The sequence below is a fragment of the Caenorhabditis elegans genome, chromosome V (genome assembly GCF_000002985.6).
Source record: "Caenorhabditis elegans chromosome V".
In the NCBI taxonomy this organism is placed as follows: Eukaryota; Metazoa; Nematoda; class Chromadorea; order Rhabditida; family Rhabditidae; genus Caenorhabditis; species Caenorhabditis elegans.
The window spans coordinates 2,852,203-2,867,441 of record NC_003283.11 but is presented as its reverse complement, the minus strand read 5'-3'; the positions used below and the strand labels follow the sequence as shown (position 1 = coordinate 2,867,441).

At 36.6% G+C, this 15,239-nt stretch overlaps 6 protein-coding genes and 1 pseudogene across 8 annotated transcripts; 5 read left to right on the top strand and 2 right to left on the bottom strand.

The window, feature by feature from the left end:
- Positions 1 to 113: 113 nt before the first annotated feature.
- On the bottom strand, positions 114 to 2,243 carry srh-240 (Serpentine Receptor, class H; the record flags this gene model as incomplete). Of its 2 annotated transcripts, none has more annotated exons than NM_071376.4 (4): positions 114 to 421; positions 510 to 925; positions 977 to 1,163; positions 2,118 to 2,243. In NM_071376.4, 4 exons carry the CDS (start codon positions 2,241 to 2,243, stop codon positions 158 to 160), a joined length of 993 nt encoding a protein of 330 aa, NP_503777.3. In that variant the 3' UTR covers positions 114 to 157. The 2 variants fall into 2 exon arrangements, 1 of the variants encoding a protein (NP_503777.3); NR_133613.1 differs by having other exon boundaries at positions 158 to 421; positions 973 to 1,163.
- A 197-nt stretch (positions 2,244 to 2,440) lies between these two features.
- srh-272 (Serpentine Receptor, class H) lies at positions 2,441 to 4,109 on the bottom strand (the record flags this gene model as incomplete). Its single annotated transcript, NM_071375.3, has 4 exons — positions 2,441 to 2,701; positions 3,052 to 3,285; positions 3,549 to 3,733; positions 3,800 to 4,109. The coding sequence occupies 4 exons, from the start codon at positions 4,107 to 4,109 to the stop codon at positions 2,441 to 2,443; spliced, it is 990 nt and encodes a 329-aa protein (NP_503776.3).
- Positions 4,110 to 5,836: 1,727 nt separating this feature from the next.
- srh-270 (Serpentine Receptor, class H) lies at positions 5,837 to 7,312 on the top strand (the record flags this gene model as incomplete). Its single annotated transcript, NM_071374.3, has 4 exons — positions 5,837 to 6,161; positions 6,464 to 6,648; positions 6,695 to 6,925; positions 6,977 to 7,312. 4 exons carry the CDS (start codon positions 5,837 to 5,839, stop codon positions 7,310 to 7,312), a joined length of 1,077 nt encoding a protein of 358 aa, NP_503775.2.
- Positions 7,313 to 7,603: 291 nt separating this feature from the next.
- Positions 7,604 to 8,782, top strand: srj-54 (Serpentine Receptor, class J; the record flags this gene model as incomplete). The annotated part of the gene is made up of 5 exons (NM_071373.1): positions 7,604 to 7,792; positions 7,845 to 8,213; positions 8,261 to 8,362; positions 8,411 to 8,580; positions 8,626 to 8,782. The coding sequence occupies 5 exons, from the start codon at positions 7,604 to 7,606 to the stop codon at positions 8,780 to 8,782; spliced, it is 987 nt and encodes a 328-aa protein (NP_503774.1).
- Positions 8,783 to 9,499: 717 nt separating this feature from the next.
- srj-55 (Serpentine Receptor, class J) lies at positions 9,500 to 11,360 on the top strand (the record flags this gene model as incomplete). Its single annotated transcript, NM_071372.2, has 5 exons — positions 9,500 to 9,688; positions 9,740 to 10,108; positions 10,156 to 10,257; positions 10,318 to 10,487; positions 11,192 to 11,360. The coding sequence occupies 5 exons, from the start codon at positions 9,500 to 9,502 to the stop codon at positions 11,358 to 11,360; spliced, it is 999 nt and encodes a 332-aa protein (NP_503773.2).
- Positions 11,361 to 11,868: 508 nt separating this feature from the next.
- On the top strand, positions 11,869 to 13,049 carry srj-57 (Serpentine Receptor, class J; the record flags this gene model as incomplete). The annotated part of the gene is made up of 5 exons (NM_071371.1): positions 11,869 to 12,057; positions 12,108 to 12,476; positions 12,522 to 12,623; positions 12,666 to 12,835; positions 12,881 to 13,049. 5 exons carry the CDS (start codon positions 11,869 to 11,871, stop codon positions 13,047 to 13,049), a joined length of 999 nt encoding a protein of 332 aa, NP_503772.1.
- Positions 13,050 to 13,836: 787 nt separating this feature from the next.
- Positions 13,837 to 15,017, top strand: T03D3.13 (annotated as a pseudogene). Its single transcript is given in 6 exon segments — positions 13,837 to 14,025; positions 14,078 to 14,284; positions 14,286 to 14,441; positions 14,487 to 14,588; positions 14,636 to 14,805; positions 14,849 to 15,017. Coding segments are annotated over 6 exon segments (993 nt in total).
- Positions 15,018 to 15,239: the final 222 nt, after the last annotated feature.

Below are 15,239 nucleotides of genomic sequence, written 5' to 3'. Positions count from 1 at the left end.
TCGAAATGTTTTGTTTGTTTGTCGAACATCTGAATGTTTCGTCAGAAATGCCAAACATTAATTAATGACGTCATTTCAATAATATAGTTTTTTGGAGCATTTTAGATATACATACATACTTCATTCTTCAAAAAAAAAAAGGAAATAATATCCAGGTTCACGATAAGGCACTCAATTGGTGTGCCCGTAAATGCACTGACTCTCTTTTCTTTGTCACTTTTGGACAAAGGAAGCAGAAAATAGAAAGAGTATAAGTTCGATATGGCTTATGAGCGAATAACATTATGATAGTGGATCCGATTCCGTTTAGTGATACAACTAGAAGCGCAATATTGTTGATGACCTGATTGTGATACCAGAAAAATATTGTGCCAAGGCAAGTAACGACCGGGATGAAGAGTATAAAAAATTCGTAGAGAGTCTGAAAAACTCAACTTTTATTAGACTAGTTCAACTTCTGTTTTTGCACGTATGAAGATCAGAGATTACCAGAAATTTGAACAACATACCTGAACTGTGACGCCTTTCGTGAAAGCTCTCTGAAGCACCATTGTTTGCCTAGAAGCCGCCCACGCATCCCCGAACCAAATGTTCGAAAAGGTAAGGAAGATGAAGACCAGAAACGATGCTACCACAATTAACATAGCACAAAAGATACAGGAAAAAGGAATTGTAAAATCTAACGTCAAAACGAACATTTTCCGATTTTCCAGTGTAAGTTCAGGTAGGCAAGGTATGGATTTCAATACTTCATATCGAGCAACCTCCTGATCAGGTATATCAAATAATGGAGCTACAAACATCAAAGGTACTAGTCCGTAAATGATGCAAAAATATATTTTTCGCGTTTTTCGCCACCAAGATTTTTTGCAGAATAGGATAAAATATCGGTTTTCGTAGATTGAAAGCACGGAGACCCCCGAGACTGAAAATTCGTGTTAAAAAATTTCAATTTTTTTTCGACAAACTCACGCACATGCTGTTACAGTGACCAGAAGATAAATCGATAGACCTGGATTATTGATTAGTCCCAAGTCATAGCCAGCGAGAGCAGGAAGGAATAGGTATGGAACTGTCATGAAACAAATAACGAAGTCGGACAGGGAACTCCAAATATGTGTATTGAAAAGTAGCCATTTTACTGTTAGCATGTGATTTGGAGTCTGACAAAGTGCACAATTAATTCGCGGTGAGCCCATAAAAATGCTCCTTCTGAAATCGAGGTGGAAACGCGCTCCACAGCTAATTGAAGATGCTGCGCCCGCACAGTTGGGTCTCGTTAGGTATTAGGCGGCCGTAAACTTGAAAGGCTTCAATAAATTTTGCCGATTTTTTTTCTCCAATTTTTCGCCAATATTTAAGAATTTTTCGGCAGTTTTTAAGAATTTTTTGTCCATTTTCAGGCATTTTTCGCCTAGTTTCAGGCATTTTTCGACAATTTTCAAGAATTTTTCGACAATTTTCAAGCATTTTTGCCTAGTTTTCTAGCACTTTTCATCAATTTTCAGGCATTTATCGATAGTTTTCATGCAATTTTCGTAAATTTCCAACCATTTTTCGCCTAGTTTCAGACATTTTTCGACAATTTTAAAAGCATTTTCCGCCTAGTTTCAAGCATTTTTTTCCTTGTTTTCAAGCATTTTTCAACAATTTTCAAGGATTCTTCGCCAATTTTCATGCATTTTTAGCCAATTTTTAGGCATATATCGATAGTTTTCAAACATTTTTTTGAATTCTTTGTTAATTTTTTTTAGCAACTTTCAATAATTTTTAGGTTGAATAAATGTTTAAAAAATGTACGTGAAGTTCAAAGTTAGTAAGTTTTTTACCCAATATTCAATGTGAAAAATTTTAAAAAGCAGCCAATACAATACGTTTGAAAATACGGTTTTGCCCCATATCTTGTGCAAATTCGTTTAAGCTTACCTAGGGCTGTTATGGGGGACGCCGATTCCGGCGTCCCCCTTGGAGGAAATGGAAGCCCCAAAAGTGAATCTGAGTAATATGAGGCAGTTAAATCGATTCCCAATGTCAAAATTCAATTTCCGATCACGAGCACTCCGGTATAAAAATCAGGGGGACGAGGGGGACACCCCCCATAACAGCCCTAAGCTTACCTTAAAAATAATACAATAAGACCCGAACACAAATACTGGCACTTGAATTGCAGTTAAACAATGACAAGCCAGAATCATAAAGTCTGAACTAGCAAAATAATAGTTTTCAATTCCACAATCAGTCATCTTTTCCAAGAAGAAAACCAAAAAAATGACTCGCAAAAAAAAACCTATGTGACTAGCCGCAAAATTGCACGTTTTGAGTAGACTCTGCTCTGCCAAAATGCAATTATAGAGTTGGCATTTCTGATGGCAGTGATCACTTTAAAAATGAGCAGGTGGCACAAAATAATCTCCGAATAAAGTGGGACATTTGCAGAGTTTCATAGTTGATTAGGTGCAATACTGAGACCCCGTGATCGGGCCGCTGGGCTTGTCTTGTGCCCGCGAAAACCACAGAAAATAGATCGGCAAATTTCTCGATAAGGCTTGTGAATGAAAAGCATGATTAAGGTGGATATGAGGCCATGACAGGATATTATAATGAAGGAAATATTATTGTAAGCTTGGTTGTAACTGTCGAAATATACAGAGTACGCAAAATATAGCAATGGAATTATCAAGGCCACTAGTGGTGTGTACAACTGAAATTTTGAGCTATACTTTTGAGAAAGTTGAGCAAAAAAGTGACTAAAAATTACAGTAATGACTGAATATTACTGTAAAAATGTATTAAATTTTTCTAAATTTTAAATGGTTTTTTTTTAAATTTTGCAAGACACAAAAAAAAGGCTAACAAATTTTCAATTTTTGAATTCCCGCGCAAATGAATGACATTATTTTGTACATATTTCCGGTTTCTGTGAATAAAATTTTTCTAAATTTTTTCAACAATTTCATAAATATTTATGAGCCATTTTCTTCCATTAAAACTAAAATTCCGGACGTTGCTCCACCATTGGAATTTCCAGACACTAGTTCGTCTGAAACCTACCTGAATATGAATTGCGTTTAGAAATTTCCGTTGCAAACGCAAAGTCGCTTTTGATAAGCTCATCGTTTTCGTTAAAAACTGCATATTTAGCCAAATAAGAAAAATGAAAAATAGTATTTCAGCAATTATGAATACTGCGATTAATAAGATTGAAACAAAGGAGTACGCAATATCCGTTGTTAGCACAAAAATTGGTCCAATTTTAATCCACTCGGGAAGATCTGGAGCGAGGTCCTCAAGTCAGATTAGTTTTTTTTTAAGTATAGTTTGTTTACTTTAGGGCTGTTATGGGGGACGTCCCCCTCGTCCCCCTGATTTTCATACCGGAGTTCTCCTGATCGGAAAATGAATTTTGGCATTGGGAATCGATTTAACGACCTCATATTACTCAGATTAACTTTTGGGGCTTCCATTTCCTGCAAGGGGGACGCCGGAATCGGCTCCCAAAAATCGAGGGGGACGAGAGGGGACGTCCCCCATAACAGCTCTAGTTTTACTTGAAATATTTGATCTAGAGCCATGTTTTGATTTGGAATGCTTAGATATGGAGGAACGAAGAATAAAACTGCGATAAAATGATTGAATAGGAAAAATGGAAACCGAAAATATCGCCAGAAGCTATCCAATGCAAACATTACATAAAATCGATTTTCGAAAATTCCAAGGACAGCGACACCGACAACTGAAATTTCATAAAAATTGATTGAAGATAAAGTATCACAACTGGGGACACTTCAACAATGATTACCTGCAAAAACTGTGACAACCAGATAAATTTGTGCTCCAGTGGAGACATCAAGCTCTTTTAGAAAACCCAAAGGAAAACCAGCGAGCGCGGGAAATAATACAAATGGACTAGTCAGTAGGCTTATTGACAGATCAAGTAAAACACTCCAGACATGTAAGTTGAACATGCTCCATTTGACTGTTCGCATGGGCTCCGGCGTTTTGCACAATATTATATAAACGCCGAAGAGGTGAATCGGAATCGAAATACATGACAATAGATGAAGACTTTTTGATAAAAATGCCGGAGTTTGGCAATACGAAAGGTTCATTGGAAGTAATGTTTGAGGGGTTGTGTGGTTGCCTGTGAAATTGGCGAGAAATCCAATTAGGGTTCGATAACTTGCTGACTATTTTTTGATTTTTAGCGCTTGCCGATTTGTTTTTCAGAATTACGAAAATAATTGGTCGCCAGACCAGATTTTTACTGCAGAACAAAATGCACTTGTTTAAGTATAATTTAATGATCGATGAACTTTCAGGCACTTTTCTAAGCTTTGATTCTGAGGAACAGAAAGCGGAGTACTGAACTTTGAACTCAATTCGTAAGTTATTTAAAATTAGCGACATAGTTTGGTAGTACATGACAGGGGTGGGCGACGAACGATTTTTTCTTGCCGGAATTGAAATTGCCGAAATTGAAATTTCCGGCAAATTGCCAATTTGCTGATATTGCCGGAAAAGCGGCAAATCGGCAATTTGCACTTTTTTTTGGAAATTCCAAAATTTCAATTTTAATCAGCAAAACGGTACGCATCCTATGAATGTTCCTACATCTATTATATTTTGAAAAGTTATAAAATTCTATGAAAATATCTAAACAAAACGGGAAAAAATTTCAAAAAACACAGTTTTAAGTGTTTCCGTCTTATAAAAAATCCCTCTTAAAACTTCCGGCAAATTGATATCCGGCAAACGACAAATCGAGAATTTGCCGAAAATAGAAATTTCCGACAAATCGGCAAACCGGCAAATCGGAAAATCGGCAAATTGCTGAATAATTTGCCGAACGACAATTGTCGCTCTCCCCTAGTATATCATATGTCTGAAACATTAAAAAGCATATCATCGTCATGTTGATGTAGCTAGGCCCGTTTTCAAAAGCAAAAGAGAACTCAAAATGTGAAACAACTTAGAATTTGTTGAACTAGAAACCCCCTCACAAGGAATTAATTGTCTACTTTTCTTACATGAATGAGCAAATGATATCATTTCAGATTATTTTTAAGCGATCTGGTTTTTTGAACACATGTAGCACAAATTGCAGGTTTCAGTTTCTGTCTAGAATAAATCCCACAGATCATTTTTATCTTCAGTGAGAGTTAAAACAATTCATTTTTCAAATTTTTTTCATAATGTTCCTCAAATGGCATTCATGTCCAGGAAGTTTAGAAACTTTTGGAAACTTTTGTCGACAAACTCGGATTTTTTTATAAGACGGAAACACCCAAAACTGTGTTTTTTTTCAATTTTTTCCTGTTTTCTTTAGATACTTCAATAGAACTTGCTAACTTAAAAAAAAAGTAGGAACATTCTCATAGTTAGGATCCGTACAATTTTGCCGATTTGAATTGAAATATGAAATTTTCGGAAAAAAATGTGCAGAACCACAATTCGCCGAAAATTCTCGACAAATTCGGCAATTCCGCAGGCAATTTGCCGGTTTGCCGGTTTGCCGTTTTACCGAAAATTTTTAATCCCGGATATTTCCGATTTGCCGAAAAAAAACAGCTTGCCACCTTTGACCCATCAATCAATTCTAATGACTAAGTTTTCTGTCTGGAAGTCTCGAAAACAGGTGAAATTCATAAACTTTGTTTCTTGTGCCTAATGCAGCATTTCAACTTCCTACTGAACATTATTGAATTTCTTTTTCCAGTTCGAATTTATTTTTTGACAACTAATTGCAGTGTTTTTCAGACTTGAAGTTCGAAAAATCATATTGGATACACTTTTCAAGATCAGAACAAGATTTTAGTCTAGCTTCACATTTCTGAAAATGAGCTCAAATCTTTCATATTTCAACTATTTTTCAACACCTCGATTTTTGAACCATGCGTTCAATTTGACCACATGTTTACAAATACCTATTCATATACTTGGCGCTTATTGTATTTTGTGCAAAACTCCAGACTCTATGAAATCTGTAAAATGGAGCATGTTCAACTTGCATTTTTGGAGTGTGCTCTTGGACTTGAAAATTACGTTCTTGATCTCTCCATTCGTATTATTCCCAGCTTTTGCCGGGTTTCCGTTAGGTGTTTTAAAGTATACCGGAATTTCAATTGATGTTCAGACATATTTGATTTTGATATCATATTCAGGTTTGTTCATGTTTTATCACAATTCACACTTTAGAAAAAACCAAAAATTGTGGAACCTTCTAGTTACTTTTGGAAATATCGGGAAACTGGTTAAATTGTGTAAAAAAGAATTTCAAAAAAATTTCAAAATTTTCAGAACCTTCTAGAAATTTTTGAAAAAATTTGAGGAACTTCTTAAACGTTTTAGAGACTACTAAAAAATTTTTTGAGTTTTCTAGGACTCTGTAGAACTTACTAAATATTTTTTCAACCTTCTACAGGTGTCTCAAAAATTATTTGAATTTTTATTATTTCTTTTTCAGCTCTGGGAAGTTCCATTCTGACACTTTTCGAAAACCGTTACTTCCTAATGTTTGCCAAACACTCCAGTTGGCGGAACTATCGTCATCCATTTCTAATAATCAACTACATAATTTCTTCCGTTTACGCCATGCCTGCTTTCCTCACAATTCCTGATCAGAAACAAGCTGTTGCGAAAGTTTTAAATGTAAAAATTTCAATAAGTTTAATATTGAAAAATAAAATTGTTTCAGACACTTCCAAATGTATCGAAAGAAATTCGAAATGCACCGATTTTTGTTTTAGCAACAGATTTTCGATTGCTAGTCATAACGGTATCACTTGTGGCGGTGTTGCTTGTTGGAGAATCATTATTTTTTGTTAAATTATTATTTTTTAACATGAGAAAACGGACGAGAAGAATGGCGACATCTCAGTATACTTTGAACTTGCAACGGAAATTTTTAAGAGCAATTTATATACAGGTTAGTTAAAAATTAAGCGGTCCTCGATTAATGTCGGCTACTTTTTTTTAGGTCAGTGCACCATTTCTCCTGCTCTCAGCCCCGGTGGCTTATTTGTTCACTACAATTTATTTCAACTTCTATCACCAAGTGGCCAACAATTTTTGCTCACTTTTACTTGCAGTTCATGGCTCTTCATCGTCAATATTCCTGATATTAATTCACAAATCATATCGGAAAGTCGTATGGGATCTGCTGAAGTTTGATATCTTCACGAGAAAAAACAATCAGGTGTCAAGTTTTGTCGTCTCAAGAAACTCAGTTGCTATAGATCGTCGGAAAAAGATCGAAAATGATTCGAGCTGGAAACGTTTAATTTCTGTATTCAATCGAACCATTCGAGTTTGATCTTAAAACATCAAATTGCGAAAATATAAATTTCATAAATTAAATAAACAATTTAAAGCGAAAACTGACACTCGAAAGTCAGTCTCACATTCTACAGTATTCATTCGAAACGTTCTTGTCTAGACTGATTTAACTTCCGGCCCCCAATGTTTCTGTTCTCGGAAAAAGGAAATTATTGAGAAGTTCTGAGAGCATTACATTTTTTGTGACAGAAGCCAAGCTTCCCTTTTTAATTCGTATAGTTGCTTCTGGTAGCTGTCTAACACTTTTTCTGAACATTCTGTTCGCATCATGCTTGACGATTGGGTTTTTCTTTACATCCCGTTGATATTTTGCGTTCTCTCGTTTCTAGTAAACCCAGTGTTCATCTATTTGATTTTCACCGAAAACCCGACAAAATTCGGTAACTATCGATTTCTTCTCTTGTATTTCGCATTGTTCAATTTGATATTTTCAATTATGAATGTAGTGGTTCCTTTGGTAAGAGAGACAAATTGTCGGAAATTGAAATGTTGTTTGAAACTGTTTCTAGGACCTCCATAGCTATCGATATTGTTCTTTTCTCACGGTGAGATACGGATGGTTTTCTGAAGCTTCCGAATTCAATTTCCATATGTTATCCAGCCGTATCTCATTGGTAGCTGCAAGTTACGCGGTTCTCCTAACCCATTTCATCTATCGGTACCTTGTGATCCATAACTCTAGCCTAGCCACACATAAGTTTCACTGGTATTTAACAATATCGGCAATCATTTTTGTTTTATATTTTGTGGCGTGGTACGTTATTTGCTACTTCCCAGCCCGTGCGAATGTGGAAATTAGAGAGTACATTCGCAAAGAATATTCTGAAGTTTATGGAACCGATTCAATGGATTACGATATGCTACGAGCATTGTTTCACGTAAAACTTAGCACGGTTGTCATAAAACACAACTTGGCCAATTTCAGGAAGGATCTTACGAAACTGTTGTCCGGTCTTGGATATACATTATGTTATTGACAGCAATGTCAGTGGCTTCTATTGTAGCATTTTTAGTTATGGCTAGAATGGTAACTTTGTAGTCTTCCACTTAGAAAATTCAATCACAGAGTTTTCAGATTATGTACAAGCTGAATAAGATGTCCGTAAATGTTAGCAAAAAGACTTCCAAATTTCAGTTTGAGCTTCTTCGAGCGTTGGTTGTTCAAACCGTCGTTCCAATTTTCATCAGTTTCTTCCCATGCCTTCTTTGTTGGTACAGTCCAATGTTCGGAATTCAGTTGTCAAGGTAATGAACGGAACAAAGTTCAGTGTACGAAAATATGAGATTTAGAGGATTCAACTACTTCGAAGTCAGTGCTCTTGGAGTATTCGCGTTTGTCGATCCGGTAGCGATAATTCTGTGTCTGCCAGTATTCCGAGAAAGAATTTTACGATTTCCCAAACCTGTGGTTGGCGTTGTAGGAAGAACAGATCTGCAAACTAGTTAAAATTAGAATCTGTTATCCAAATCATCTAACCATTTGATTTTGATATTGGGAAAATATTTTCAAAAATAAATTGTAATAAATCTATGTCTTGTATTATAAACTATTCACGTTTTACTTTCATGGAATGCTTGCGATTAGTTTATAGCAGGGGTGTAATTTGGCCAATTTGCGGCAAATTTTGCCAATTTTTGATGCTCGGAGAATATTGAAAAATTGATTTGCCGAATTTACCGTACTGGACAAATTTTGAGATTTGCCACACACCCCTGGTTTACAGTATGGCTTCCACGCAGGAGCGAAAACGACTACCGCGAGACTCGCTTCCTGTACAGTGCGGCGCGGAACTCGAAAAGGGTCGGCAGCGTTTAAAGAACCGCTTTTCGCACGATGTATGTGGTGTAAACACCAAACCTTTGATTTCTTGCCATAGTGTGGAAACGAGGCGTCGGCGGGAGGCGGGAGGTAGGCATCAGACCCTGTAACCGCGCCTGCCTCCAATGGAAGTCCTAGTTTACAGTATTCCTTTGAATCTCTTTTTTTCTAGACTGGCTAACACCTTTTTTAATTTCCGGTCCCAATGTTTTGGTTCTCGGGACAGTCAAGGAAGTTATTGAGAAGTTTAAAGAGCCTTATACTATTTTGTGACAGAAGCGAACCTTCCCATTTTCATTCGTATAGTTGGGTCTGGTAGCTGTCTAACAATTTTTAATGAACATCATGCTCGATCAGTGGTTCTTTCTGTACATCCCGCTTATATTCTGCGGGCTCTCGTTTCTAGTAAATCCAGTGTTCATATATTTGATTTTTACTGAAAAATCAACGAATTTTGGTAACTACCGATACCTTCTTTTGTACTTTGCTTTGTTCAATCTGATCTATTCGGTCGTTTATGTAGCTGTTCCATTGGTGAGAGGTTTTACTCATTTTAACGGTAAAATATTTTGATTTTCTTAACAGGACATCCATAGCTACCGCTACTGCTTCTTTCTCACGGTGAGAAATGGCTGGTTCTCCGAAGCTTCCGAGATCAACTTCGGCATAATCGCTTTACGTTGTACAATGGTAGCTGCAAGCTACGCAGTTCTCCTCATCCACTTCATCTATCGGTACCTCGTGATCCAGAACTCTAGCCTTACAAGACATAATTTTCATTGGTATCTGACCATATCGGCGGTCGTTTTTGTCGTGTACTTTGCGACGTGGTATGCGATTTGTTACTTCCCTGGACGAGCGAATGTGGAAATCAAAGAGTATATTCGCAAAGATTTTTTCGAGATTTATGGCACCGACTCAATGGATTACAACATGCTCGGAGCATTGTTTCACGTAAATTTTCGAATGAGAAATTGAAATCAAATGTTTAGATTTTGTAGGATGGATCAAATGAAACTGTTTACCTATCTTGGGTTGCCACCATGACGTGGACCGCAATATCGACGGCATCCATAATAGCATTTACAGTCATGACAAGAATGGTGGGAATATTAACGTTTAAACTAAACTTGCTATAAATTAGTCACATTTCACAATTTCAGATTGTTCGAAAGCTGAGAAAAATCTCAACAAACGCGAGTAAAAAAACATCCAAATTTCAATTTGAGCTCTTGAGAGCCCTAATTGTCCAAACCGTAATCCCGATCTTGATCAGCTTCTCGCCATGTCTTCTTTGCTGGTACAGTCCAATGTTTGGCATTCCGTTGGCCAGGTATTCACCATATTAAGTATTAAAACTTACTAGGAAACCGTCAGAAAGTGCTCATCGGACTTGCATATGAGACCTACGCCATTCGATAGTGCATGTCTTAAAACGGTTGCTCGTGAATTTTTAGCGGCAAAACTCGAAAACCAAGCTCACGGCGGGCTCTCAGAGATCAAGATCGTCCAATGGGCACTTTCTGACGGTTCCCTAGTTAGCTTAAAACTTAACATTAAAGGTGGAGTAGCGCCAGTGGGGATTTTGTCTAAATGCACTCATAATGATCCAATACAACCGAATATCATAATAAAGCACTCCAAAAAATTTCAGATGTTTCATAATTTCCGGTCAAAGTTTTGGCAAGTTGCCACAATTTTGAAAAGTACGGGCTTTTGAGGAAATTTAAAGAAATGTCACATGTCTCGACCCCTACAATGTTCTAATACAAATAATTTAAACAAAATTAAAACATAAAAATGTCGAAAAAAAATTTTTTTTTTGGTCGACTTCCAAAATTATGAGTGGCAAAAACTGAGTAATTGCCACTTTTTGACAGTGAATAAAAAATTTTCAAAAAATTTTTGAAAAGTTTTATCATGATATTTGGTCATATTAGGACCAAAGGAGTGGTTTTTGACAATTTCCCCACTGGCGCTACTCCACCTTTAAGCTTTAAGCTTTAAAAAATGAATAAGGCATAATGTGAGTTTCAGAGAAATCAACTACTTGGAAATCTGTGCTTTTGGAGTTTTTCCATTTGCCGATCCCGTGGCAATAATCTTGTGCCTTCCAGTTTTTCGAAAACGGATTTTCTGTTCTTGCAAAAGTGTACCAGCATCGGTGGCCGGCACAACAAATAGCACAAATCAGCGGAATAGTTAATTCCACAAAAACAATTATCGTTTTAGATTATTTCGAAATGTGATGTTTTTTATAATGCAAGAGCGTTTCGTTCGCGATGAAAATGAGCACTGCGGCCTTAATAATTTTCATATTTCATATACTTTTGAATTTGCTACCCACCTAAACGTTCATATATTCACAATGAGATTTGAAATTCTCAGAAATTACCGCGAAAAATTGAAAATCCTCTTCCCGATAATACATTGATGGACAATGAGTAATAAATACATACAGTATTCAGTGACATATTTTGTTTTTCTAAGTCTACAGACAGCCAGTGAGCTATCAAATTTCCGACGCCCACGTTTTTATTCACATGATATGTGTCTTATTATTCATTAATAAAACCTTAAAAGCTCTACAATATTCTTGCCAGAGCAGACAAATTTCCTCTCTGATCGTACAGTAGCTTCCGGCAACCGTCTGACTCCGCCTTTGTAAGTCACTGACATATACATTTTTCAGTTTTTATTATTCAACACGAGCCATGATCGACGATTGGTTTTTTCTATACGTTCCGCGAACTATCTGCGCGCTCACGTTTTTGGTGAATCCTGTGTTTGTCTATCTGATTTTCACTGAGAAATCCGCAAACTTCGGTAACTATCGATTTTTGCTCCTGTATTTCGCAATTTTCAATTTGATATATTCAGTTGTGAATGTAGTCGTTCCGTTGGTAAGCAATTGAATTGAAAAGCCTCGTAGCGCACTTAAAATTGTTTACAGGACATTCATAGCTACCGATACTGCTTCTTCCTAACAGTGAGACATGGTTGGTTTTTCGAAGCTTCCGAAATCAACTTCCACATGATGACTGGCCGTTGCTCCTTGGTAGCTGCAAGCTACGCGGTTCTCCTCATACATTTCATCTATCGGTACCTTGTGATCCATAACTCTAGCCTAACTAGAAATAACTTTCACTGGTATTTGACCATATCGGCGTTCGTTTTCGTCTTGTACTTTGCGACATGGCACGCGATTTGTTACTTCCCAGGACGTGCGAATGTGGAAATCAGAGAATACATTCGCAAGGACTTTTTCGAGATTTACGGCACTGATTCAATGGATTTCAATATGCTAGGAGCATTGTTTAACGTAAAGCTTAAATAGTTTGAAAAATATTAATTCGCAAAGTTCCAGGAAGGATCAGCTGAGACGACTTTCACATCTTGGTTGGCAGTAATGATGTGGTCCGCGGTATCAGTTGCATCCATTATTTCATTTCTAATCATGGCTCGAATGGTACGTTTCTGATTTAAAATTAATTGATCACAAGCTTTTCAGATAATGTACAAGCTGAACAAGATGACTGTCAATGCTAGTAAGAGAACCTCCAAGTTTCAATTGGAGCTATTGAGAGCGTTGATTGTCCAAACAGTGATCCCAATTTTTATCAGCTTTTCCCCGTGTCTTCTTTGCTGGTACAGTCCAATGTTTGGCATTCAACTAGCAAGGTATTGAAGAAATTAACATTAAATGTCCTGAAAGAAGAGTTCCAGAGGATTCAACTACTTCGAAGTCAGTGCACTTGGAGTGTTTGCATGCGTGGACCCGGTGGCCATAATCCTGTGTCTTCCGATTTTCCGAAAAAGAATTTTCAATTTTTGGAGGGGAGTTCCATCACTTGCAGTTGGCGCAAAAGAGAGCACGGATCAACGAAATTCGTAATTGAAGTTTTTGAACATTTGTTTCTTAAAAAAAAAATTTTTTTTTGGTAGCAAATGTGTTAACCGAATAGTTTACCTTGTGAGCTTCCATTTCAAAAACAAATGCTGTGTTGTGGCTCATTTTTAAATCTGCAATAAATGCTTTAATCAACGAAAGGTTCAAGAGAGAATGAGGCAAGAGAGAGTGAGAAAATTTTGGAGGTGAAAAATACAAAATTCTAAAGAACATTTTTGGAAATTTCTAAAAAAATTCTAAAATGATTCAGAAATTTTTAGAAACCTCGGAAAGGTTCAAAAAACTTTGAGAACCTTTCAGAAAGTTGTGCAAAATTCCAGACTTTTCTGGAAGATTGTAGAAGCTGTTGCAATTTTCTGGAAGCCACTATTAATTCCCAGAAAAATTAGCAACATCTAGAAACTTCTGGAAGATTTGTATAACTACAGGAAAAAAATGTAAATATTAAAAAAATATCCCGCGATTTTTTTCTGTAAAAAACAAGAGTTCTACTTTCTGATTTCCTGGTATACATTTCGTATTGTCTCCTGTGGTTTTACAGACATCAGCTTTATTATTGTTTTTCTCGCGACTGGTTCACATTTTTTACCACCTTGTTTTAATTTCCGGTCGTATAATTTCTACTAACATCACAAAAAAGATAAGTAACTTTTTTTATCAAAGCAGACAAATTTCCCATCAATCGTACAGTAGCATCCGGTAGATGTCTGACTCCGCCTTCTCTATTAATGCTTTCTATAATAATACTTTTTTCCAATTTGACAAATGGAAAGTGCTCGACCAGGGGATTTTTCTTTACATCCCGCGAATTTTCTGCGCGCTCTCGTTTTTGGTGAATCCAGTGTTTGTCTATCTGATTTTCACTGAGAAATCCGCAAACTTCGGCAATTACCGATATCTGCTCTTGTATTTTGCAATTTTCAATTTGATTTATTCAATTGTGAATGTAGTTGTTCCATTGGTAAGTAATCTAGTACTCCGTTAAACATGACAATTTCAAAAATTCTTACCAGGACATCCACAGCTATCGCTACTGCTTCTTCCTCACGGTGAGACATGGCTGGTTCTCTGAAGCTTCCGAAATTAACTTCCACATGATGGCCGGCCGATGTTCTCTAGTGGCTGGAAGTTACGCGGTTCTCCTCATTCATTTCATATATCGGTACCTCGTCATCCATAACTCTAGTCTGACCAAACAGAATTTTCACTGGTATCTGATCTGCATTTGTTTTCGCATTGTACTTCGTGACGTGGCACGCGATTTGTTACTTCCCAGCACGCGCAAATGTGGAAATCAGAGAGTACATTCGCAAAGACTTTTTCGAAATTTATGGCACTGATTCAATGGATTACAATACGCTCGGAGCATTGTTTCATGTGAATTATAAATAGTTGTACAAAATTTCAAATTGCAAGTTTCAGGAAGGATCAGCGGAAACAACTTTCCAATCTTGGGAGGCCATAATGATGTTGTCCACAGTCTCAGTGGCATCTATAATAGCATTTCTTGTCATGGCCAGAATGGTTAGTTTTGAATTTTCAAATAAAACAATTTATTACCAAATTGTCAGATTATGGCTAGGTTGAAGAAAATGACAGTTAATGCTAGTAAGAAGACGTCGAAATTTAACGTGGAACTATTGAGAGCATTGATTGTTCAAACAGTGATCCCGATTTTCATAAGCTTTTCTCCATGTCTCATTTGCTGGTACAGTCCTATGTTTAACATTCAACTTGCAAGGTATTGAAAAAATTAACATCAAATACCGAAAAAATATTTACAGAGGATTCAACTACCTTGAAGTCAGTGCTCTCGGAGTGTTTGCGTTTGTCGACCCGGTGGCCATAATCCTGTGTCTTCCAATTTTCCGAAAAAAAATTTTGAATTTCTGGAAGAGGATTCCGTCACTCGCGGTTGACGCAAAGGAGAGCACAGATCAGCGAAATCAGTAGGCTCAACTTTGATTTTAAAAATACATTTGTTTTCTGCAATTATTAATCATTGAGTATCTGACTAACAATTTGAGCTTTCATTTCAATAAATTTATTTTGTTTTGTGGCTTATTTTTGAATTCGCAATAAATGTTTTAATCAACCAGAATTAGATGAAAATTTTTACATTTTGGTGGGCCTTGGTTGGAAAACTTTATCTAGACAAATTTTTGTAAGTTCCTG